General features: G+C 58.5%; 7 protein-coding genes and 2 non-coding genes across 9 annotated transcripts, besides 2 other annotated features; 4 read left to right on the top strand and 5 right to left on the bottom strand.

The window, feature by feature from the left end:
* Nucleotides 1-1,048: part of a sequence feature (repetitive element) that runs on past the window's edge.
* Nucleotides 490-1,680: a sequence feature (possible transcribed region).
* CYME_CMJ319C (similar to dolichyl-phosphate-mannose:protein mannosyltransferase) lies at nt 1,516-3,213 on the top strand (the record flags this gene model as incomplete). Its single annotated transcript, XM_005534956.1, has 1 exon — nt 1,516-3,213. The coding sequence occupies one exon, from the start codon at nt 1,516-1,518 to the stop codon at nt 3,211-3,213; it is 1,698 nt and encodes a 565-aa protein (XP_005535013.1).
* A 1,496-nt stretch (nt 3,214-4,709) lies between these two features.
* CYME_CMJ318C (hypothetical protein) lies at nt 4,710-5,225 on the bottom strand (the record flags this gene model as incomplete). The annotated part of the gene is made up of 1 exon (XM_005534955.1): nt 4,710-5,225. One exon carries the CDS (start codon nt 5,223-5,225, stop codon nt 4,710-4,712), a length of 516 nt encoding a protein of 171 aa, XP_005535012.1.
* Nucleotides 5,226-6,590: 1,365 nt separating this feature from the next.
* Nucleotides 6,591-7,595, bottom strand: CYME_CMJ316C (hypothetical protein, conserved; the record flags this gene model as incomplete). The annotated part of the gene is made up of 1 exon (XM_005534954.1): nt 6,591-7,595. The coding sequence occupies one exon, from the start codon at nt 7,593-7,595 to the stop codon at nt 6,591-6,593; it is 1,005 nt and encodes a 334-aa protein (XP_005535011.1).
* A 1,413-nt stretch (nt 7,596-9,008) lies between these two features.
* Nucleotides 9,009-10,589, top strand: CYME_CMJ315C (similar to high-affinity iron permease; the record flags this gene model as incomplete). Its single annotated transcript, XM_005534953.1, has 1 exon — nt 9,009-10,589. The coding sequence occupies one exon, from the start codon at nt 9,009-9,011 to the stop codon at nt 10,587-10,589; it is 1,581 nt and encodes a 526-aa protein (XP_005535010.1).
* A 665-nt stretch (nt 10,590-11,254) lies between these two features.
* On the top strand, nt 11,255-12,169 carry CYME_CMJ314C (similar to dTDP-4-dehydrorhamnose reductase; the record flags this gene model as incomplete). The annotated part of the gene is made up of 1 exon (XM_005534952.1): nt 11,255-12,169. One exon carries the CDS (start codon nt 11,255-11,257, stop codon nt 12,167-12,169), a length of 915 nt encoding a protein of 304 aa, XP_005535009.1.
* Nucleotides 12,170-13,380: 1,211 nt separating this feature from the next.
* CYME_CMJ313C (dTDP-glucose 4,6-dehydratase) lies at nt 13,381-14,511 on the top strand (the record flags this gene model as incomplete). Its single annotated transcript, XM_005534951.1, has 1 exon — nt 13,381-14,511. The coding sequence occupies one exon, from the start codon at nt 13,381-13,383 to the stop codon at nt 14,509-14,511; it is 1,131 nt and encodes a 376-aa protein (XP_005535008.1).
* On the bottom strand, nt 13,501-15,879 carry CYME_CMJ312T. Its single transcript, XR_002461369.1, has one exon. It is a non-coding gene; the product is annotated as a hypothetical transcript (transcript).
* CYME_CMJ311C (hypothetical protein) lies at nt 15,668-16,801 on the bottom strand (the record flags this gene model as incomplete). Its single annotated transcript, XM_005534950.1, has 1 exon — nt 15,668-16,801. One exon carries the CDS (start codon nt 16,799-16,801, stop codon nt 15,668-15,670), a length of 1,134 nt encoding a protein of 377 aa, XP_005535007.1.
* Nucleotides 16,802-18,572: 1,771 nt separating this feature from the next.
* CYME_CMJ310T lies at nt 18,573-22,793 on the bottom strand. Its single transcript, XR_002461368.1, has one exon. It is a non-coding gene; the product is annotated as a hypothetical transcript (transcript).
* Nucleotides 22,794-24,458: the final 1,665 nt, after the last annotated feature.

Here is a 24,458-nt window from a genome sequence, read left to right as displayed (position 1 = left end):
CGAGAACGACTTCGTCGTCGGCCTTTACTCCTGGAATACTGACGTCATTACCATCGCTGTACCCAAGCGTTCGGAAGATTTTACTGAATGTAGCTTACGTCAGAAAGACATGCGTCTTTTTCAGGTTCTCGAGATCGAGGTACTACCGAGAAGCGGGAATCATGAATCCGAGGGAGAAAATTGATACTTTAAATGCAGGAGTGAAAGAGCATCTGAAAGTAATTAGCGAGGTGACGAGCCGACGAGCGGACTCTCAGGCTTTTCGAGAATTCATGGAGGTTCGTTTTGTCCACTGCGACTCACTGTAGAAGAAGTAAAAAAGCCCCGGTGGGCTAGTCTACCTATGAGTCCTTACTGTGGTAGGCAGCGTTCATTCGCGAACTTTTTCAATGCGTTGAACGCCTCCAGGAGAATGAGAGTCAGTGGCTCATGGTAGCCTATGGGGCATGGAGCTGGGCTCCAAAAAAAGCGGACTACGCCAGCTTCGTCGACGAGGACATACAATTTGTGTGCACGGCGTTTTCTTACAATCCCTGTAGAAGAGTTCCGAACATCGTGTACACACCATGCGCTGGGCTGTATACTTCAGAGGGTGGAGATGGAAAAGTGTCAGCGCAGCCCTGGGGAATTAGCAAAGTACGGACCGCTGACGGAACTGCAAATGGAAAGAAGGGCGAGAGTTCCTGAACTACTTGCATTGGCAAGTACAACGAATGAGGGCAAGAAACGGATGGGGTATGTAAATCGTGCCTTTGATGCCGCCATCTATTTCAGAAGAAGTGCGGTGCTGGAGAAAGTACCTCCAGAGTCGACATGAGAGAACTTTGTTTGACAACCTCTCAAAGTCGAAGTATATGAGACAAGATTGGACGCAGGAGTAGGTGGCCGGTCCAAAAAGACGGGGGGCGTCGGCATAGCAATGGGAGACTTCTCGCTAGGGCGGGCTTCTCGCCAGTACTGTACACTGCCGGCGTCGTTCGAGTGTAAAAGGCGGTGGTGGCCTGGAAGCTCGGACTCGTCGTCGGTGAGCACCAGACGTTTCCGAACAGTAGCCGAACAGTAGCCGAACAGTAGCCGAGCGGTTCCAAAGCACTGCACCAGTTGCAACAGGAGCGACGCCCAGGCACACGACCGGATTTTGGGAAACGCTGCAGTTGCTGGTGTACGAGCCGGTGCGTACCCGCCGAGAACGAGCTGGTCATCTTCGTCCGTGATCCCGGCACTCGAAGTGCATTCAGGTCCAGACAGCTATTACCTCCTGTCCCTGGACGCGCGGGATCGCCGTCGGAGCGTACGCACTGTAAAGCACGTCAAACGTTCAAAGAGCTAGCTACTCGGCAAGTAGTTTACGTTCTTCAGTCAAGCGCGGAGCAGCAGCAGCAGCAGCGTCGAGCGCCTGCCTTTGACAGCGGCCTGTCCGCAGACGACTGTACACGCCTAACCGCTGCCCCTGGTGACCCCCGAGGCGGGACACTTTGGTGATTCCTGCGCCGGCCGTACTCCCACGGACCTAAAATGGCGCCTGCTGTCAAGCGAAGAGCCGCGGACGCCACCGCCGCTTCGCTACCCGCCTCGTCGCCGTCAACTGAGCGTGTGCAGGCGGCAGACTTGGACGTCATGCATCAGGGCCGCACCAAAGAGGACACACCACAGCATGAGCACCCGGGCGCTGACCCGCAGAAACAACAGGCATCACCACTCGAACGACTAGTGCTGCGCTCGACTGCGCACGTACGCGCGAACCCGGACGCCTGGCTCACGGGTGCGCTCGTGCTGCTTGGACTGTGGACGCGCCTCTACCGGATCCGCTGGCCACCCGAATGCGTCTTCGATGAGGTTCACTTTGCGTCGTTCGCACACCACTACCTCAACCGCACCTACTTCTTTGATATCCACCCGCCTCTGGCGAAGCTCACGCTGGCCGCAGTCGCGAAACTCGCTGGTGACGTCCCGAATCGCGACTGGTACGTCGACAAGGTCTACCCACCAGACAGCCGGTACTATGCGATGCGCGCGTGCGCTGGCGTCTTCGGGGCGCTCCTGCCTCCGCTAGGCTTCCGCATCGCCCGCGGGATGGGTATGTCGCGGATCGCAGCCACTAGTGTGGGCGTGTTTCTGCTCTTCGACATGCTGAACCTGATCGAGGCGCGCCATATCCTCACGGACTCGCAGCTCATCTTCTACGCTGCGCTATGCATCGATGCGTTCGTGCGGCTGTGGCGCACGCCTCCAGCGAGCCGCGCTCGACGCTGGGCTGCTGTGCGCGCCGGCCTCGCGAGCGGTGCAGCGCTCTCAGTGAAGTGGACCACGCTCGTGGTGCCCGGCCTCTTCGGCCTCGAGTCGGTTGCCGGCGCTGCGCTCGCCGCCGAGCCGCTCGAGTGGAGCACCTGCGCGATCGTCGCCGCAACAGCCCTGCTCTTGTACGTGGCGCTCTGGTACCCGCACTTTCGGATTCTGATCTATAATGGACCAGGCGGTGACTTTATGAGCGCCGAGTTCCAGCGGACCCTCATTGGTCGCGACGGCTACGACCCGCAGGCCCGAAAGCCGCCTTTCCTCAAGCTCGTCTGGCAGCTCAACAAGGAGATGCTGCTGGCGAACGCGCGAATCCTCGATGAGCACCAGTGGCAAGCGCGCTGGCACACATGGCCCTACGTAGGCCGTGGCCTCCTCTACTGGAATCGCTGGCAGGAGGGTACGTTGGATGCTGACGGGCGACCGCTGCGCCCGCATCACGCCATGCAGATCTATCTGATCGGGAATCCGCTGCTGTTCTGGATGTGCTTGGCAGCGGTGCTTGGTACAGTGGCGGCGATGCCGTTCTTGCTGCGCCTGATTCGCCAGCGGAAAAAGCGTGGAACGAGCACGGACGCATGGGAGCGCTACCTGCGGCTGGCAACATTCCTTCTGCTTGGCTATGCGCTCGGCATTCTCCCGTACATGCCGATCCAGCGAAGTACGTTTATCTACCACTACCTGCCGTCGCTGTTGTTCGCGGAGCTGCTTTTTGCGCACGCGGTACTCGATCTGCCGGCGCTACCGTCGGTGCTGCAGCTGCCGCTCGCCGGTATCGTCTGGATCGTTGTCTTCTGGTGCTTCTGGTACTTCCGCGCCTGGGTCTATGGACACATCGCGCTCACCGCCGACGACCATGAGGCCATGCGCTGGATCAAGTACACGTCCAGCGTAGGCGACAACAAGGGATGGCACTGAAAACGACGTTATGGGAATATGCAGGCGACACAGCTCAGCAGCGTGCCCTCGAAGGAGCGCCTCGAGTGCGCAGCGGCGTTGCCAGCGGGAAATTAACCGTGGCGCACGCATCGTGCGCGCCCATGTGTGTCACGGGCACGCACCCCGATGCGTGCATCGATACCCTTGACGCCTCCATGTGATCGAATCCGCTGGGGATGCGCATGTGTGCATGCTCCAAGTGTATTTGTGACATGCGTGCCTTGAACGATCCTTGTTTGTGACGCCTGGTTGTGCGTGTAACCGCTGGGAACGCATACGTGTTGTTCTTCCAAAGACATGCACTAGATGCAGGCCTGGAAAACGCATCCCCTAGGACTTGTAGGCAGCAAAGTGGCGCACTGTCGAGCACGTCGGCACTGGGAGCGTGCTCAGCGCATGCAATAGAGCGCACAGTCTCGACTGAGGTGAAGAGGCTTGCGTCATAGATTAGTTTGTGAACTCGAATCTCTCGGCGACTGGATGCGTGGACTTTACTGACTGGCAGCTGTCGCCCGTATGGGGGGCCACAGCAGGGTGCAAGCGTGACGCTACAGTCGCTCGCTGAGAATGGACGCTACTGTATGCTCATCAGCAGGGCTCAGTGCGCCACGACTGGTGTGCAACGCCACCGAACGCGTTTTTCGTCATAAAGGGGCGGTGTCCGTGCATTGGTGTCTCGGATACAGCACCATCCGCAAGATGCATCGCGCGCGCTCCTCCGCATTCGGATGAGCAATCGCTTCTAGCCATGCTGTAGCAGCTGATGCGCTCGGAGAATGCACGGGAGTGCCGTCCATGCCAGCGCCATCTAGGTGTCCGCGCACGTCGGGGCCGATTCGCACTGCGATACCAGGTGGCTCCGTGGCTTCGCGTCCATCGGCCCGCCATCCAAACCACTGCACCTATAGACGACTCGGCATCGCTCCGCTTCTAGCACACCGCCACCTGCTCGTGCACCCACGTTCTTGGCTGATTCGATATGACCGCGCCACCTCCGGCTATGCTGTCCAGTACGCGCAATCTGATTCCGTTACAGCGCCGTGCGCTCAAGGGTAACGCACATAGACTCCGCCCGGACCCGGCATTGACATCGACGATGCCCTCACTCCGGAGCTGGATGGCGTCTGCGGCCAGGGCCGACACGCCATGGGTGCCGGCACCTGGAGGCGGCAGCCGTGTTCCCCGTTGAGCGTCACCTGCAATGCGTGCGGCCGTGCGGCATACGTATTCGAATGATGCAACAATCCCGCAGTCGGCATTTCCCGTCTAGTGGAAAGCATTCTAAATCCTATCAATTCCAGAGATGCGCAGGCGCCGAGTGCGCCCAGAATCCATACGCAAACGCATACAAAGCGTGATGCACGGCAATAGACGCCAAACGAATGTTCTAAGCCCTCTGCCGTTCAAACGTATGCTGCGCGGATCGCACAGACCGCAGCGGGCAGCGCCAGCAGTGCAGCCGCAGTGCAGCGACATCACTGCCGAGAGATAATGAACGCGATCAAGAGTCCTACGAGAACACCGCCAACCGTCGCTACACCCGTCAGCAACATAGTGACGTCAACCTGGTGCAGTGGGCCCACGTCCAGGAGGACCGGCTCACGTGCGCCTATCACGAGGAAGCCCGCTTGAGCCAAGGACATACCTGCCAGTGCGCTGCGGTCAAGCGACGCTCGCAGCTGCACAATCGCAGCCTGCGGGCGCCCAACACGGGACCCTTGCAGAGCACTCGAGCTCCGGTGTCTCTGCAGGACTTGCCCGAGCACCCACGCTCGTTTGCGATCTTGCAGGCTCGCCGGGTGCAGCGGTGTCCAGCGCCGAGGCAGCACCTGCGACAGCGGCGTTCGTTCGGCACCCGAAGCGAGCCTCTCGCCAACTACAGAGAAAGCATGCAGTTGCACAAAGGCCACGTCCACGGGCAGTACCCCGAGGCAACAGGACGCACTCGTTTCCCAACCCTTGCCGGCCGAGCAGCTCGTTGGCGCTGCCATACCAGAGGCCTCAGCACGGTATCGGTATCGGCACTGGCACTGGCACCGGCACCGGCACCGGCACCGGCACCGGCACCGCTGCACACGCTTCACGGCAGTGTCCTATTCTGTGCCTGTTGTCGATCTGCGGGCGTAGCGCAGCACGCGTTGGCGACGCGCTGCACGCAGCGCATGCATGCACGCACGCACGCACGCATGCATGCATGCATACAGCGATCCATGCACTTGGGTGATGTTTCCAAGTTCAGCGCCCGTACCCGTAGTCTACGGGGTGTATCCATAGATAGATGCATGCGCAGGCATAGGCGCGTGCGTGTTCGTATGCGGATGGGCAACGGCTGTGTAAAGCACAGATCAGTGTCTAGCGCTGATTCGCATCTGTTCGCATGTGCGGAACGCAATCGTTGCTGCCGCAGTCAACATCAACGCCGTCGCCGTGGATGCTTCGGTTACAGGTGCGTCGATCGCAGCGAGCCTTTATAAGGGCTGCCTTGCATCTCCGCGAAACGCAATTCACATGCCGCAGTAGCGTCATGGGAGCACGCATCGCGCGTGTGTGTGGATACAGTGACGTGTGGCGCTGCTAGAGGCTGCCTAGCCAACTGCCGCCAAATCCAATGGAATGCTGCATCATTGGGCAATGTCGCGTACACCATTCTGTCATTCCAGCAACAAGGTGCCTCATAGAATCTGCGGAACGTTCTGCCTTCTGAATCCTGCTGCGCACATAGATGCAGCGGTAGATACCCTGCACACTGCACACGCATCGTGCATGCACTTCTACCAGCGGATACGAGCAGCGTCGGCATTCACCGCCCAAACGGAGCATATTCTATGTGAATAAAGCGCCCACACCCTGATCACGAATCCGAGGCTGCAGCGCCACCCAAGTCTGCCAGGTCCAGCGTGACGCATTCGCTAGCCGATACGCGACTCGTGCTGTTCAGTGGCAGCTGCTCGTTGTGCAGCCCGCCTGCGCAAGTGCAAGTGCTGCACACTGTTGCGCTCACCGCCAGCACAGAGCGTCGCATCCGAGGGCGTCCGCGCAAGGCACACAACCCGTAGCGGCCGCCTGTCCCGACAAGGACAGTCGCAAACCGCACGCTCGCCGATACTGATCTGTGAGCACTCACACAAGTGCAGGCTGTACAGTCTCGCAACGATCAGTCGATTGATGCGTGCCTCCACGAGTCAGCGCAGAAGAGTCTATCCTCTTTCAGCAGTTTTATAGAGGATAGCACGATGCTCCAGATGCGAGTCTATGGGATATCCGCATTATTATAGGCAACTGCTTGTATCTATACAGTTTACTCTGCATAAAACTTGAGTTTCTATTCCAGGTAACCCGAGCTCGCCCACTCGAGTTTATCTACCACAACCATGCCGTGATTCTGGCGCTGGGCCCTCAGAACGACTGCGCGCAGACTCCTCAGCGCGAAGGCGCAGCGCCTCTAGCAGCGCCTCCAGATCGTGCCGCCAGTCGCCCGCTGGTGGTGGCTCGATGCCAAACGCTGCGAACAGGGGACCAGCATCGCCGCGGCTGCGTCTCAGCGCAGTCGAAAGCGCCTCCAGCTGCTGCCGAAACGCGGCAGATTGCAGCACGCTCTCCAGGTCGATGCTGGATGGCAGGTACTCGCGGCACAGGGCAGCGGATGCAGGTCCGAGGCCCGGCTCGCGGAGAAGCCGCTCCAGCGCGGGGCCCCAGCGCAGAAGCGCCCCGAGGTCAGGCGTATCATCGGCGCGCGCCTGCGGCTGACGACTTGCGTCATCCGCAGCATGCACAGCATCGGAAGCAGCGCTGGCCCCCAGACGCTGCAGCGCGTCTACGAGCGACTGCCCAAGCGCGGCGGACGACGGACGCGTCGCGCCGTCAGGTACCTGCGAGCTGAGGCCTGGCCCAGGTCGGGACTCTGCGTCGCTGAGCCGCACCTCATCTGCGTGATCCAAGCCAGCGGGGTCGTCCAGGGGACGGCACTCGAGCGCGTTGCGCAGCCGCTGTGCCAGCCGCACGTCCGCGTCGCAGCGAGGCTCTTGCAGCCAAAAGAACAGCTGTAGATCCGACGACGCAAAGCCCAAGACGAACATTCTACCAGTCCGGCAGGCGTGCACGCGCCGCCAGTGCATAGTCTTGCATGGCCTGCAGGGTCGACTTCTAGAAGGAATACCCCTGTCGCGTCGCCGGGGTAACACGATCAGGTCCTCCTCGATTGCACGGGTTGCGCGGTCGAGCCACTGGAAGTGCACGAGGCCGTCCGCGGCTCGCACGACACGGACGCAGCCCTTGCGGCCGTCCGAGTGCACCAAACCACTGTCCAGGTACGCGCGACCTGCGCGGAACTCCACGAGTACCTGCTCTGGAAGTTCGTCCATCTGGTGTTCCAAGCTCGAAACACGGCCGTCCCGCACACCAAAGTCACACTCGCTCCGAGCAGCAAGGCTCGACAGTCAGCAACGCGAAAGCCAGTGTATTGCTCACGGGTTGTCCGGTCATGGACGCCGCACTAAAACGGCGGCAGTGGCACCAAGACCGAAACTGATAATAAAAGCTACTCCACCGACAATGCAGTACACGCTAGACGGTGCAGCAGCTTGCACCGATACGAAACGTTCAGAAGTACTACGAGAGGCGACACACGCCGCGCACGAACGAGGTCAGGCGCTCTGAATGCCGCTCCGGGCATCGAGCTGGGAGGCGCCGGCGCGGCGCCGCCTCTGGTGACTGCAACCCACGAAGGGCGCAGGTCACTCATGGGGCGCGTCTCGGGCCCCCTGTGTGCCGTTGCACTGATGCCCGCACGTTGCAGCGCATGACTTGGCGAAGATGTATGACGAGCCGTGCATGACACCTGACGGCGAGCATAGCGCAGCGGTCAAGCGACTGCAGATTCCCGATACCAGAGCGCTCCGTCCAAGTCCCTGGTGTGTATCACAGCGACATGCTGCCCCCGAGGCTCTCGTAGACGTAGCGTGTGCGTGTCCGGTGCCTCTCGCATCCATGCGCATCACAGAGAAGCGCGAGTGATTGCCAGCGCACGCACATAGTACACGTGTCCGGTGCGTTGCTTCCGTATGCACGCATCCCGAAAGCACCCCGAAAGGAAATCCAATTGCACCACGTGAACCGGTCTCGTTCACCGTTACGCTCTGTTCGATACGCTATTGTATGAGCAGTACAGCCAACAACCACGAAATCAATGTGCTGTTACCAGCGATGTCGCATAAAAGCATCAGCGAGCACATTGACCCCTGTGGAATCGCTTTGTCGGAATATTGCCCTGCACGGCTTGGCAGGATCGTCCACCACAGGAATCGCACCGTGCATGACGCTGGCGTTCCGTCGCCATCGAACGCACCTGGTGTACTACGAAACCACCTGCCTGGCATGTCTCTGTCGTATCAAGCAGCGCATCCATCAATGAGTGCGCAGCTATTCATCTGAAACTCGCTGCCAGCAGGCCGGCATTCACGCCGCGTACCGATCCCGTGCCGATCCCGTGCCGATCCCGTGCCGATCCCGTGCCGATTGGCGGCTGGCGTGCAGCATGCGCGTGCGCCATCAATATCGGAGGAAGCAGCACGAGCAGCAGCAGCAGTAGCGGTAGTCGTAGCGTCGTGGGAATCCGCCAACTTGTTCTCCCGCTCATTCTTGCCCCGTTGCAGAGGCACGTAGGCGTAGAGACTCACGTTTAGGTCGTTTTCTGCAAAAGAACGCACTCGGTGTTCTTAAAGTACTCTCACGGGCTTTTGCATACCATCCCCGACCGCGCTAGTCCTTGCTTTATCATGGTACAGCTCTTCTCACTGGCAGGCTTTATCATTACGTTTCGCGAGATCCTCGAGGCCTGCATCGTGGTCTCGATCTGTCTGGCATACCTGCGGCGTACCAAGAATGAGCGCTACCTCAGAGACGTCTGGCTGGGCGTTGCAGCCGGCGTCGGTGTGCTCATCGTCATTGGAATCGCATTCGGCATCGTTTTCTGGACGCGCGGCCAGAAGCTGTATACGGGTCTCACTGAGCTGCTCTTCGAGGCCATTGTCCGACTGGTGGCGGTAGTGCTCATCACGTGGATGATCTTCTGGATGCTCAGCACGGCCGCGCACATGCGCCGCGACCTCGAGGGCGGGATAGCGCGGGCTCTGTCGAGGCGCGGCCGATGGGGCGTTGCGCTGCTCGTCTTCACGTCCGTGCTGCGTGAGGGCGTCGAGCTCATCGTATTCCTGTTCGGAATCACGGGCGGTGTCTCGTGGAGCTCGATTCCCATCGCCGCAGCCGTCGGCGTGGCCGTTGCGCTGGTCGTTGCCTGGGCAATCTACCGCGGGGCGCTCGCCTTCGATCTGCGCCTCTTCTTCGCGCTCTCGTCGCTGCTGCTGATCGCATTCGCTGCGGGCTTCCTGTCGACGGCCTTCCTGGACCTCCAGAAAGCGAACCTGTTCGGGTCATTCACGCGCAACGGCAACGAGGACGAGTCGATTCCATCCACGCAGCGGCCGTGGTGGAATGCCGCGCTCTGGTCCACCGAGGCCTGCTGCGCGGACGACGGGAACGAGTTCTTCAACCTGCTGCACGAGCTCTTCGGATACGTGGATGCGCCGACCTTCGTCTCCACTGTCGTCTACTTCGGTTACTGGACCTTGGCTGGCGTGCTCTGGATCATCGTTGAGCGACGCACCCTGGAGCGCAAACTCTGCCAAATGCACACCGGGTACCTCGTATCGACTGCGTTCCTGGCGGTAGCTGCCGTGGTGGGGCTCGTCGTCGCCGCTCGCAGCCCGACATGGAACGGCATCCTGGTGACGTGCCTGACTCTGGTGCTGGCGATCATCGGTGTAGGTGCCGCCAGCGCATCCCATGCAGCGCTACCGCCGCGTGCGCGTTTCGCCCTCCAGGGCTCCTGCTGGATAGGCCTCGTGCTGGTAGCGTGCCTGGCGCTGGCGCTGCAGGTTGCACAGGCGATCTGCTCGCCGCAGATTGGCGCGTCGCAGTACTGCTCTATCCCCGATTTCTACTATTGGTTCGTCATCTTCTCCCCGGACTGGATCGCAAAGACACGGGACGATAACAGCTTCCACGCGCTCGCGGTGCTTACCGTGTCGATATGCTTCACGATGCTGTTCTGCCTCGGACAGGGCCTGGTCGGCTTCTACGAGTGGAAGCGTTCGGCGCTGGCGATGCAGCGTGCTGGACAAGCGCCAGCGGCATTCGCCAAACAGGCGAATACATCGTCGGATCTGGAAGGCGGGAAATCCACGCCGCTCGATGACTCCTCGATCGATGAGCTTACCTGGGAAGCGCTCGATTCGACGCAGCCTCCGCAGCACGCGTCGCAGATCGAGATCTCGGCGAGACGGATGCTGGCGGATTGAATCAGGGCGCAGCGCGGCACCAGGTCACCGCCGACGCCTAGGCGGTACTCATAACAGCGAGCGCAATCCATGTGCAACGCGACGTATCGCACTTGCCGATTCAAAGAGAATGACAGCGCCTGTGGTTACCCGTCGCGGAGCCGTTCGCATGGTGATAGCGTCGGCATCACCTGACACCCACTCCGTGGCGCTATGGTGCTTTGCCAAGAACGCGCCCCTGGTTGCCACAGCGTTGCGTACCAGCGAATGGATCATGCGTCGAGCGCTGCTCTGGTGCGATCATAGACAAGTTCACGTCGAATACTTTGCGAACCGCTGTACCGCATACCGATGACTCGTCTAGCATGCACTGCTACCGTACAGTAAAGAACGCTCGTGCAATGCGTATCCCGTTTCTCGCTATCCTGAAAGACAACGGCTCCTCGAGCACACAATATCTCAGCATGCAGGAGTCGAGACGCTCTCATCAAGCAGCGTAGCGGCTCCAGCGCCCCGCACGATTGCCCGACGAAACGCCTGGGGCGCGCCCCGATCAAATACCCGAGACACGCCATGCGCGGGAAACCTGGGGCAGTACTGTTTCGCCTGCAAGTAGGAGGGTGCACTCAAGTGATATCCAGAACTTCCCGCAGCGTGGACACGAGTGCCAACAGGTCGCTTCAAGTATGCCAGACGAGATCGCTCAAGTTCGTTTTCTGATAGTCGGACGCACCGGTTGGATCGCCAACATGGTTGCAGAGCTACTTGAGCAGCGCGGTGAGCGGTACGCGTTTGCGAGCTTCCGTCTCGAGCAGCGCGAGGCCTGTGAGCGCGAACTGGACGCGCTGCGCCCACAGCGGGTCCTGAACTGTGCTGGGGTCACTGGGCGTCCGAACGTCGACTGGTGCGAGGACCACCGGCGCGAGACCGTCCGCAGTAACGTACTGGGCGTGCTGAACCTGGCGGACTGCTGCGCGTCGCGCGGGATCCACCTCACCAACTTTGCTACCGGCTGTCTATACCACTACGACGACGGCGAGCACCGGCCTACGGCTGAGGGCGGCAGGCCCTTCACGGAGGACGATCCGCCGAACTTTTTCGGTAGCTACTACAGTCGCACCAAGGCCATGGTGGAGGAGCTGCTGCGCAGCGCTTTTGACAATGTGCTCATCCTGCGACTGCGCATGCCCGTGAGCGACGACCTGTCGCCGCGCAGCTTTGTCACGAAAATCGCACGCTACGAAAAGGTTGTGAATATCCCCAACAGCATGACGGTTTTGACGGAGCTGCTGCCAGTGGCACTGGATATGAGCGAGCGCGGCCTTACGGGCGTGTACAACTTTACCAATCCGGGTAGCATCTCGCATAACGAGGTCCTGGAGCTTTACAGAAAATACATCGATCCAAAGTTCCAATGGAAGAACTTTACGCTCGAGGAGCAGGCAAAAATCCTCAAGGCCGGCCGCTCCAACTGCGAGCTCGACGTCCGCAAACTGCTGCGGGACAATCCCGGTGCCCAGATCCGCGAGGTCCACGCCGCCATGGAGGAGGTCTTTCGGCGCATGCAGGCGAAGGGTGTCAAGCCGCTGGTGGCGCCCTAATATAGCACCGCAGGTGGCGTACTTTGCGGCAAAACGGTTACGCACCGAGTGACGGGTCGATGGCGTGCGCTCCCAGGGACGACTCGCTTTGCGTGCAGGGAAGCGACTGCGACTGCAGGCGCGCTAGCACGATCCTGTACTGGGCGAAAGGAACGGAAGCGTCATTGGCACCAGGGCACTTACTGCCGTGTAAGGCACCTTTCGACGCGGACCTCAAGGCTGACTGCGAGGCGTTCTGGAAAGACTTGCTCCGATAGGCTAGCTCCGCTGTGGCATCCGCTACAGGCGAAATCGGATACCGGGATGATCCAACTGCAGCGCCCTTCTAATAGTGATCCGTGTAAATGACGCAAGCTTCTGAAGAGAGTACATCAAAGTGGCGCAGGCATTTGTTCCTGGCGTTCATGTGTGCCTTCGAATGCAGCATCCAGGGGCCTGCAGGCATTGGCTGGACGACTGCCTGCTAGCAGCGGTCAGGATTACAGGGATCCTAGGGACTCGATACGTGCATACGTGCATTACTGCATTCGTGCATGCTTCCATACGTAAAAACGTGTGAATGCTGGTGAGCACTGCGCGAATATGTGCACGCGCGCACGCTGCAGCATGGGAACACAGCGTTCTCGCCACGCTCTGGCTGGGATGTCTGAGCGACGGGAACGTGCTGTCGATGCTGCCACATAAGCAGAGTCCGTCAAGGCCGACACGCTCGAGACAGCGCTCATGAATTGCATAGTGGAGCGGATTCACGTGCGCGAACACAGGAACGAACACACAAACAAGTCCTAGTGGCAAGGCGAGTTTCAACAGATCCCCGAAAGCGCCCACACTCCGTACCTGCCAGCAACATCACTGTCGGTCGCTATCGCGCTGCTGCCCACAGCGCGAATGATGCACACATATCTCCTTGGATTCATGCCGCCAGCCTCTGTGTTGATCCTTCTGCCCTACACCATGATGGAAGCGCGCGATCCACAGAGTGCGCGCGCAATCGCCGCCCGTCGCATCAGCGATGCGTGCGCGGTGGCGACGCTGCTGCCGCCATCATCGGTCGCATACCTGGGACACGTGTCTCGCTAGAGATGGATCCTGTTGAAACAGAAACGCGCGCTACGATCGTGGCGTTTACCGTCTGTGCAGGCAGAGCTCGGAAGTAGCCGGTGCGTGTGGTTGTGTGCGTCCGAGTCGAAAGGCGCACGTTGGCAAGATAAATGTCCTCGCAGAGCACGGCGCTTTCGAACGGTGCCAAGTCGGTAACCGGTGGACAGCCCGACGGGAACTCGGACGCGCGGGTCGTCTACGGCGACCGTCTGCGCTTCGTGCCGCGGAATATCCTTGTGACTGGCGGTGCCGGCTTTATTGCCTCGCACGTTGTCGAACGGCTCGTGAGTCGATATCCCCATTACCGCGTGACGGTACTGGACAAGCTCGACTACTGCTCGTCGCTGAGCAACCTCGCGCAGGTGGCAAACCGACCAAACTTCAAGTTTATTCGCGGCGATATCCGCTCGCATGACCTGGTGCTCTACGTGCTCCAGGAGGAGTGCATCGATACAGTGCTCCACTTTGCGGCGTGCACGCACGTCGACAACTCGTTCACGTCCTCGATCCTGTTTACGGAGAACAACGTGCTGGGAACGCACGTCCTCCTGGAGTGCGCACGCCAGTACGGCAAAGTGCGGCGCTTCATTCACGTCAGCACCGATGAAGTGTACGGCGGCGAGAGCAACATGGAGACAGAGTCATCGATCCTGGCACCCACGAACCCGTACGCATGTAGCAAGGCCGCCGCCGAATTCATTTGCCGCGGCTACGTCAAGTCGTTCGGATTGCCGGTGATCATCACACGCGGCAACAACGTGTACGGGCCGCACCAGTTCCCCGACAAGCTCATTCCCAAGAGTATCTGTCTGCTGGCGCAACGCCGGCCCTGCTTTGTACACGGCTCTGGTGAGCATGCACGCAACTTTTTGTACGTCGAGGACGCGGCGAGCGCCTTTGACACCATCCTGCATTGTGGCGAGACCGATGAGGTCTACAATGTAGGCTCTGAGATCGAGAAACGCAACATTGACGTTGTGCACGACATTATCGATCTCTTCGGCCTGTCTGCCGAGGCGAACCGCCACATCGAGTTTGTCAAAGATCGCACCCTCAACGATATGCGCTACAGGATCGACTCGTCGAAGCTGCATGCGCTGGGCTGGAGGCCGCAGGTGTCCTGGGAAGAGGGCCTGCGCCGAACCAAGACCTGGTACTGCGATCCGAATAACCTGAAGCGCTGGCCGAATTATCTCAGTGGCCTCGTACCGCATCCGAGTCTTACCGAGGAGAAGCACTAGGACGGGATTCATCGCGTACGCATTGAGCATGCGGCAGGCGAGATTTCGAGCGACACTGCCGCTGGTCTATGCATCGCAGACGGCGATCCGCAGAGCAGCGTGGCGTAGGATCGCCAGCGGATGCGCCTTTTGTACATGTATGACGGTTACAAGCGTGTCTCAGGTGCGCCTTTCTCGACAAGTCTGTAATACGAGGCGCTTTCGTGTCGCCTGCAACACAGGACGCATCTGAAGCGATGCGCACCGACGAAAGCGCGTGAACTCTATCGACCGAGGGTCGTGGGCTTGCGACCTCATGATCTTGTGCCGGTTGCAGAGCGTATGTTACAACACACGACAGCAGCAGGGCAGTTGACGCAGCACAGGTTCGCGCGCGGCAGGTACAGCGAGCTCTGGGCGGCGTCGGTTGCACCGATACGCTCTGCGCTCGACGCGCTTCTGTTGCATAAACGTGTACTGAGGCTGTGCTCCAATAACCTGCAAGACGCCTATGTCCCATGCCACGCGGTTTGCAGAGGTATGCTTTCGTCGAGTTTGCGTCTGGAAGCGCGTTGTTACGGGTGCGGCGGGTGAAGCATTCGGCGTCAAGAACTAGCCGCACACCGGCACGCTGTGCTGTATCAGAGCCGTCGCCAGCGTCACCGTCCAGTGGCGACCAGCCGACCCAGACAGTGCGTGTACGACCTGATGAGCGGCCGCTGCGGCTGAATGCGCTACAGCGCTGGTTGCTCGGCCGACTGAGGCGAAGCCTCGAGCGTCTCTCCCCCGGCAACGTGCCCAACCTGCTTAGGAGCGCCGTCGCGCGGGCGCGTGGTGCCCCCGCGGACCCACCGCCCTTGGACGATGACTACCTCGACAGTGTGCTGCTCCCAGAGTCAGATGAGCGGCCCTTTATATCGCCGGCACTCCGACGCGTCCTGCGCGACGCGCCTGCGCAGCCTGCCAAGGGCGTTTACACAAGCGACCCGTCGCGGACGTTCTGGGAGCAACTGATCCTCTGGGCAGGCGTGGTGCTCGTCGCTCTCGCCGTCCTGCGCGTCCTTTGGCTCTTTATCAGTGCTATCCTGGGAATTTCGCTGAGTCTCATCGTCATCGCCGTCGTCACCGTGTTCGTTTTCGTGGCGTTCACAGTACTCGGCTAGAGAATCGGGAACTATCACGGAACCGTACCGCTCCCAAACACATCCACGGGCTCATCGCAGAGCTGCCGACGAAGCAGGTGCAGCTGCGTACGCAGCCGGTAACCCCGCGGCTCCGGCACCGTACGCGCAACCTGCGTCCAAGCAGCAAGCACCGTGCGAAGCTGTTGCAAGACATGCCGACGCATCGAATGTATCGCCGCGGCAATGTCGGGAACGACATTCCAATCCAGCAGGAGCAAGTGCATCGCATCCACCATCCACTCTAGATCACTCGCATCGGAAGCGCGTCCCGACGTGCGGCCGGCCTCATAGCGTGGCAGGCACAGCGCGCCAGCGACGCGTGCAAGCAGCATAACCGACGCGTGCCCTGCATCCGCCTCGGACGCACCATCATCGATGCGGGCAACTGCAGACTCCTGTGCCTCAACCTGCAATTCAGTACGACGCGATACCCAGCTCTCCAGGAGACGCGCACATAGACACTTTTGAAGCCAACGCGAGCGCCCTCGTGGTGGAATCACCCAAATCAAGGCAACGAGCGCCGGCAGCCAGCATCGTGTCAAGTGATCGTGCCCACAGAGCCGGCAACGCGGCACGTCGTCGCGCACGCATCGGCACCAGCACGCAATCGCCGCATCAGTGGACACGCGATCCGCTGCGATGCCGATGACCTCTGCCAGCTGCGTGCGCCAATGACGTGCCATCGCTGCTTGGCATGTGTAGATCACCAGCACGTCGTCGATAAACGCCAGGAGCTGCTCGTCATTCCATGCTGCGGCGCGCAGGTTGCGTTTCAGCAGGTGCCAGAACGGCTCGAGGGTGCTGCGTGTCTGCGTTAGCGCAGGCTCCGCAGCCGGGTTTTGTGTCGTCACCGCGGCTGCCGCTGTCTCCAGCAGCTGGTGCACGAACGCGCCCGGAAGCGTCAGAACGCGCTTCAAGCGGTGAGCGTGGCGATAGGCTGGGCATTGGGTCGACACTCGTGAGCTCGAGGCGCGTTTCGAATGGACAGGCTCGTCCAGCGCGCACACATCGCACCAGCCCAGGAGGCCGAGAGGAGAACGCCCGAGGGCCATGCAACCCAAGCGTCGCAGCGTCACGTGCAGAGCGCCCGTGGCTCGCATGTGTTGATCCCGGGGGGTATCATACATCTGCCGAGCGGCTCACTCAAACGGACGGTGACTTGACGTCCGAATTCTAATCATTCTAGCATGGCCCCATCTATGCTAGAAAACAAGTTCATCTGGTTCTAGCGAGCATGCTAAACTTCGATCCGCTTTTCACCTCTATCAATACCACGCTTTGAGGCTCGTTCTGCAACCGCTTCGCTTTCTTCCCCTTCATTGTCGTTTTTGAGTACGCGAGTCTTTCGATTTCCATAGGCTCCTGCATATGGAGTCGGAGCAAGTAAAATCCAGGGTACCTGTCCGTTATCTCTGTCCCAGAGTAGCGCTGAGCGCAACGTATCGCAAGCTAGGGCGCCCACCCAATGAAACTGTGCTTGAAGGCGTTCTGTCAGGGAATGGCGCCCCTTGGTGGGAGCGGAGTGCACCTTTTTCCGAGATGCTGCAGAGTATCTTTGGTACTCCGACGGGATACATCCCAAGGCGTAGCTGGTGCACATGAGCGTGCTGTGGCTTGTTTGATGAACAAGAAGTATATATAATATTTACGATTTATGCTTCGGTCATCTTTATTCTTCACGTTTCGCCGGAACTCGGCGATCCACAAATATACGAAGCCTACGAAACGAGCACCAACCCGCACGGCAATTTCAGCGACAGCGCTATCACCATCGAGCACTAGCTCGTAACGAGGACGACTTCAGGGATAGAAACGTGCATTCACTTCCATGAATCTGTTCTTCAAGGCCCCGCATGACGTGCTCAATCGCGGTTGACACACGAAGAAGAGCTTTGGTTATCTAGCAGGACTTTCCTCTGTTTTTTTATTTTCTTCGGATAGAAGCCTTCGATCGGGGTCTTTTCTGTGATCAAACAAGTACCGGAAGGCAATTCAAGTTTGAGAAAATGTACAGGAATTTCAATCTGCCCATATTCCTTTCGTGCAAATCGGCAATAAACGCCCCACACGTGGCCGTCGCTGTGAGTACTCGAGTCCGATTCCAGTATTCTTCGCCGAGCAGAATGAAAAGACGAGAGCCTCTGGAAGCCAATCCCGCGAGAATAATGATGCTTCTGTGGAATGCCGTTTCGCATGTTGCCCCTCGGCGAAAAGGTATCGTTCTTCGAACGAGATCTGTTTTGTATCATAAAAGGTTAAACAAGCTTTCGGAATGAGCTGGTGAATATTGCGCTAATATACGACATGGAAGTCCTATTCTTTGTCAACCAACCTGCACGGATTTTTGCAATAAGGAGTTCTTTCTGCATAAAAATCAAAAACTTGAAGAATGCGTCTGATTTGCAGACAACATGTAAGGAGACCAGAATTATGTACCCTTGTGTTGAGGAATTGGATAATTGTGAGGTTAGCTTTATAGACCGACGTCCGAAGATCCGCGATAATCTTGATTCTGCAGACTCAACGGATTTCGGTGGGAAAGATTCGAAAGTGACGCACCAAACCGACCCCGGAGGAACCTCTTTCTACCAACGAATCTGGAATCAAATATGGTGGTGCATGCGTTGCGTAAACCGTATAGGTAGAAATTGGAAAACGGATCGAAAAGCGACAACAGAACGAGCAATTCAAAGTCTCATTGTTGTCGGACACGGGTCAAGTACTCTGTGACCGTGGCAATCGACGTCGTCCAAACCCGCGCGCACAAAGAATCTTGGATTCTGAAGGGAATGCTCTCAACTGGAGATAATTCTTATGTTATATTGAGCTCTGGCTCGCAGGCAGAGTACGTTGAGATTACGTCAGTCAATGTACAATTTACGAATAGGTAAATAAATACTACAAACCGAAGTCATCTATTCCGGTGTCGGCCGTTTCAGCGTCTGTCTGATCCTCTTGCGCTTCGCTCTCCGCGGCATGTCGTCGTTTCCGACGACGCACCGCGAATACAAGAAGCGCACAGCAACTAGACAGTAATAGAGTTCCAAGCACCACTATGATAACGATCACCCAGACAGGGAGCGGACTCGAGCTCGAAGTGACCAATCCGGCTATAGTTACTGTTCCATTCGGCGCTACACAGACTGGAGAGCCGTAAAACTTGGATAGTTCGGCGCTGAGTGTGCCATTTTTCAACGCTTCGCGAAGTCCCGATGCGATCTGCGAAGCCGTTGAACCATCGGCATCCCAGACGCTCGTCGTATTATAAAGTATCAGAGATTGCGCACTGCTAATGCAACTCACAAACTCGTCTGCGTCCAACCTGAAGTTCGACTCAAGAATACTTGACTTAGTGATCTCACGCATACTATTCACAATAAAACTCAGTGGAGTAATACCGAAGAGTACCTCCAGGGCATGGCGAAGCGCGTCAGCCAACGCAGACTCAGAGGCAACACCCGTAAAAAAATCCTCTTTCAGTATCAAACGTACAGGATTGCCAGTTGTAGTACTCGAAACAGACACACTAGAAGAAGCAGATGCACTCAAAGAACTGGAGAAAGAAACAGACGCGCTCACAGACGCACTTGCATATTGGCTAGATGTGACCGAGGCAGACGAAGAGGCCGAAGCGCTCTTCGAGTCATAGTAGCTCAGCGAGTACGACGCACTTGCCGACGCTGAGCCTGAGGCAGACGCTGACACCGAGGCAGACGCAGAGGCCGAAGCGCTCTTCGAGTCATAGTAGCTCAGCGAATACGAGGCACTTGCTGAGGCTGAAGATGATGCTGCCACCGAGGCAGACGCAGAGGCTGACGCGCTCTGCGAGTCATAGTAGCTCAGCGAATACGACGCACTTGCCGAAGATGATGCTGACGCCGATGCGCTCTTCGAGTCATAGTAGCTCAGCGAATACGACGCACTTGCCGACGCTGAGCCTGAGGCAGACGCTGACACCGAGGCAGACGCAGAGGCCGAAGCGCTCTTCGAGTCATAGTAGCTCAGCGAATACGAGGCACTTGCTGAGGCTGAAGATGATGCTGCCACCGAGGCAGACGCAGAGGCTGACGCGCTCTTCGAGTCATAGTAGCTCAGCGAGTACGACGCACTTGCTGAAGATGAAGCTGAAGCCGAAGCGCTCTTCGAGTCATAGTAGCTCAGCGAGTACGACGCACTTGCTGAAGATGATGCTGAGGCCGAAGCGCTCTTCGAGTCATAGTAGCTCAGCGAGTACGACGCACTTGCCGAAGATGATGCTGACGCCGATGCGCTCTTCGAGTCATAGTAGCTCAGCGAATACGACGCACTTGCCGACGCTGAGCCTGAGGCAGACGCTGACACCGAGGCAGACGCAGAGGCCGAAGCGCTCTTCGAGTCATAGTAGCTCAGCGAATACGAGGCACTTGCTGAGGCTGAAGATGATGCTGCCACCGAGGCAGACGCAGAGGCTGACGCGCTCTGCGAGTCATAGTAGCTCAGCGAGTACGACGCACTTGCCGAAGATGATGCTGACGCCGATGCGCTCTTCGAGTCATAGTAGCTCAGCGAATACGACGCACTTGCCGACGCTGAGCCTGAGGCAGACGCTGTCACCGAGGCAGACGCAGAGGCCGAAGCGCTCTTCGAGTCATAGTAGCTCAGCGAATACGAGGCACTTGCTGAGGCTGAAGATGATGCTGCCACCGAGGCAGACGCAGAGGCTGACGCGCTCTTCGAGTCATAGTAGCTCAGCGAGTACGACGCACTTGCCGAAGATGATGCTGAAGCCGAAGCGCTCTTCGAGTCATAGTAGCTCAGCGAGTACGACGCACTTGCTGAAGATGACGCCGACACTGAAGCGCTCTTCGAATCATAAAAGCTCAGCGAGTAAGAGGCACTTGCTGACGCCGAGGCTGAAGCAGACGCGGAGGCTGATGCCGACACTGATGCGCTCTTCGAGTCATAGTAGCTCAGCGAGTACGATGCACTTGCGGACGCCGAGGATGATGACGACGCCGAAGCTGACGCAGACGCCGAAGCGCTCTTCGAATCATAAAAGCTCAGCGAGTACGAGGCACTTGCTGAAGATGATGCTGAAGCAGACGCGGAGGCTGACGCCGACACTGATGCGCTCTTCGAGTCATAGTAGCTCAGCGAGTACGATGCACTTGCGGACGCCGAGGCTGATGACGACGCCGAAGCTGACGCAGACGCCGAAGCGCTCTTCGAATCATAAAAGCTCAGCGAGTACAAGGCACTTGCCGAATATGATGCTGAAGCAGACGCGGAGGCTGACGCCGACACTGATGCGCTCTTCGAGTCATAGTAGCTCAGCGAGTACGATGCACTTGCGGACGCCGAGGCTGATGACGACGCCGAAGATGATGCTGAGGCCGAAGCGCTCTTCGAGTCATAGTAGCTCAGCGAATACGACGCACTTGCCGAAGCTGACGCCGACACTGAAGCGCTCTTCGAATCATAAAAGCTCAGCGAGTACGACGCACTTGCTGACGCCGAGGCTGAAGCAGACGCGGAGGCTGACGCCGACACTGATGCGCTCTTCGAGACATAGTAGCTCAGCGAGTACGATGCACTTGCCGAAGATGATGCTGAGGCTGAAGCACTCTTCGAATCATAGTAGCTTAGCGAGTACGATGCACTTGCTGAGGCTGAAGATGATGCTGACGCCGAGGCTGACGCGCTCTTCGAGTCATAGTAGCTCAGCGAGTAAGAGGCACTTGCCGAATATGATGCAGAGGCCGAAGCGCTCACCGAGTCATAGTAGCTCAGCGAATACGACGCACTTGCCGAAGATGATGCTGACGCCGAAGCGCTCTTCGAGTCATAGTAGCTCAGCGAGTACGAGGCACTTGCTGAAGATGACGCCGACACTGAAGCGCTCTTCGAATCATAAAAGCTCAGCGAGTAAGAGGCACTTGCTGAAGATGATGCTGAAACAGACGCGGAGGCTGACGCCGAGGCTGAAGCGCTCTTCGAGTCATAGTAGCTCAGCGAATACGATGCACTAGCTGACGCCGAGGCTGACGACGACGCCGAAGCGGACGCCGACACTGAAGCGCTCTTCGAATCATAAAAGCTCAGCGAGTACGAGGCACTTGCCGAAGATGATGCTGAAGCAGACGCGGAGGCTGACGCCGACACTGATGCGCTCTTCGAGTCATAGTAGCTCAGCGAGTACGATGCACTTGCTGACGCCGAGGCTGACGACGACGCCGAAGCAGACGCCGACACTGAAGCGCTCTTCGAGTCATAGTAGCTCAGCGAATACGAGGCACTTGCCGAATATGATGCTGAGGCCGAAGCGCTCTTTGAGTCATAGTAGCTCAGCGAGTACGACGCACTCGCTGAAGATGATGCAGAGGCTGACGCCGAGGCCGAAGCGCTCTTCGAGTCATAGTAGCTCAGCGAATACGAGGCACTTGCCGAATATGATGCTGAGGCCGAAGCGCTCTTTGAGTCATAGTAGCTCAGCGAGTATGACGCACTCGCTGAAGATGATGCTGAGGCTGACGCCGAGGCTGAAGCGCTCTTCGAGTCATAGTAGCTCAGCGAGTACGACGCACTCGCCGAAGATGACGCCGAGGCTGAAGAGCTCTTCGAGTCATAGTAGCTCAGCGAGTACGACGCACTCGCCGAAGCTGACGCAGACGCCGAAGCGCTCTTCGAATCATAAAAGCTCAGCGAGTACGAGGCACTTGCCGAATATGATGCTGAAGCAGACGCGGAGGCTGACGCCGACACTGATGCGCTCTTTGAGTCATAGTAGCTCAGCGAGTACGATGCACTTGCGGACGCCGAGGCTGATGACGACGCCGAAGCTGACGCAGACGCCGAAGCGCTCTTCGAGTCATAGTAGCTCAGCGAATACGACGCACTTGCCGAAGATGATGCTGACGCCGAAGCGCTCTTTGAGTCATAGTAGCTCAGCGAGTACGACGCACTCGCTGAAGATGATGCTGAGGCTGACGCCGAGCCTGAAGCGCTCTTCGAGTCATAGTAGCTCAGCGAGTACGACGCACTCGCCGAAGATGATGCTGAGGCTGACGCCGAGCCTGAAGCGCTCTTCGAGTCATAGTAGCTCAGCGAGTAAGAGGCACTTGCCGAATATGATGCAGAGGCTGACGCCGAGGCTGAAGCGCTCTTCGAGTCATAGTAGCTCAGCGAGTACGACGCACTTGCTGAAGACGATGCTGAGGCTGACGCCGAGGCTGAAGCACTCTTAGAGTCATAGTAGCTCAGCGAATACGATGCACTTGCTGACGCCGAGGCTGACGACGACGCCGAAGCAGACGCCGACACTGAAGCGCTCTTCGAATCATAAAAGCTCAGCGAGTACGAGGCACTTGCCGAAGATGATGCTGAAGCAGACGCGGAGGCTGACGCCGACACTGATGCGCTCTTCGAGTCATAGTAGCTCAGCGAGTAGGATGCACTTGCGGACGCCGAGGCTGATGACGACGCCGAAGCAGACGCCGACACTGAAGCGCTCTTCGAGTCATAGTAGCTCAGCGAGTACGACGCACTTGCCGAAGATGATGCTGAGGCTGACGCCGAGGCTGAAGCGCTCTTTGAGTCATAGTAGCTCAGCGAGTATGACGCACTCGCTGAAGATGATGCTGAGGCTGACGCCGAGGCTGAAGCGCTCTTCGAGTCATAGTAGCTCAGCGAGTACGACGCACTTGCCGAAGATGATGCTGAGGCCGAAGCGCTCTTCGAGTCATAGTAGCTCAGCGAGTACGACGCACTTGCCGAAGCTGACGCAGACGCCGAAGCGCTCTTCGAATCATAAAAGCTCAGCGAGTACGAGGCACTTGCCGAATATGATGCTGAAGCAGACGCGGAGGCTGACGCCGACACTGATGCGCTCTTCGAGTCATAGTAGCTCAGCGAGTACGATGCACTTGCGGACGCCGAGGCTGATGACGACGCCGAAGCTGACGCAGACGCCGAAGCGCTCTTCGAATCATAAAAGCTCAGCGAGTACAAGGCACTTGCCGAATATGATGCTGAAGCAGACGCGGAGGCTGATGCCGACACTGATGCGCTCTTCGAGTCATAGTAGCTCAGCGAGTAGGATGCACTTGCGGACGCCGAGGCTGATGACGACGCCGAAGATGATGCTGAGGCCGAAGCGCTCTTCGAGTCATAGTAGCTCAGCGAATACGAGGCACTTGCCGAATATGATGCTGAGGCCGAAGCGCTCTTTGAGTCATAGTAGCTCAGCGAGTACGACGCACTCGCTGAAGATGATGCTGAGGCTGACGCCGAGGCTGAAGCGCTCTTCGAGTCATAGTAGCTCAGCGAGTACGACGCACTTGCCGAAGATGATGCTGAGGCTGAAGCACTCTTTGAATCATAAAAGCTCAGCGAGTACGACGCACTTGCCGAAGATGACGCAGAGGCTGACGCCGAGGCTGATGCCGACACTGATGCGCTCTTCGAGTCATAGTAGCTCAGCGAGTAAGAGGCACTTGCCGAGGCTGAGCCTGAGGCTGACTCTGACGCCGAGGCTGAAGCGCTCTTCGAGTCATAGTAGCTCAGCGAGTACGATGCGCTAGCCGACGCCGACGCGGAGGCTGAGGCTGAGGCTGAGGCTGAGGCTGAGGCTGAGGCGCTCCTCGAGTCGTAGTAGCTCAGCGAGTACGATGCACTTGCTGAAGCGGAAGCTGAAGCGGAAGCTGAAGCGGAAGCTGAAGCGGGACCTCCGCCACCAGGGCCACCGCCACCAGGGCCACCGCCACCAGGGCCACCGCCACCAGGGCCACCGCCACCAGGGCCACCGCC

The sequence above is a fragment of the Cyanidioschyzon merolae genome, chromosome 10 (assembly GCF_000091205.1).
Source record: "Cyanidioschyzon merolae strain 10D DNA, chromosome 10, complete genome".
NCBI classification, from domain to species: Eukaryota; Rhodophyta; class Bangiophyceae; order Cyanidiales; family Cyanidiaceae; genus Cyanidioschyzon; species Cyanidioschyzon merolae.
The sequence above is the reverse complement of the archived record's forward strand: the minus strand, read 5'-3'. Positions and strand labels throughout refer to the sequence as shown.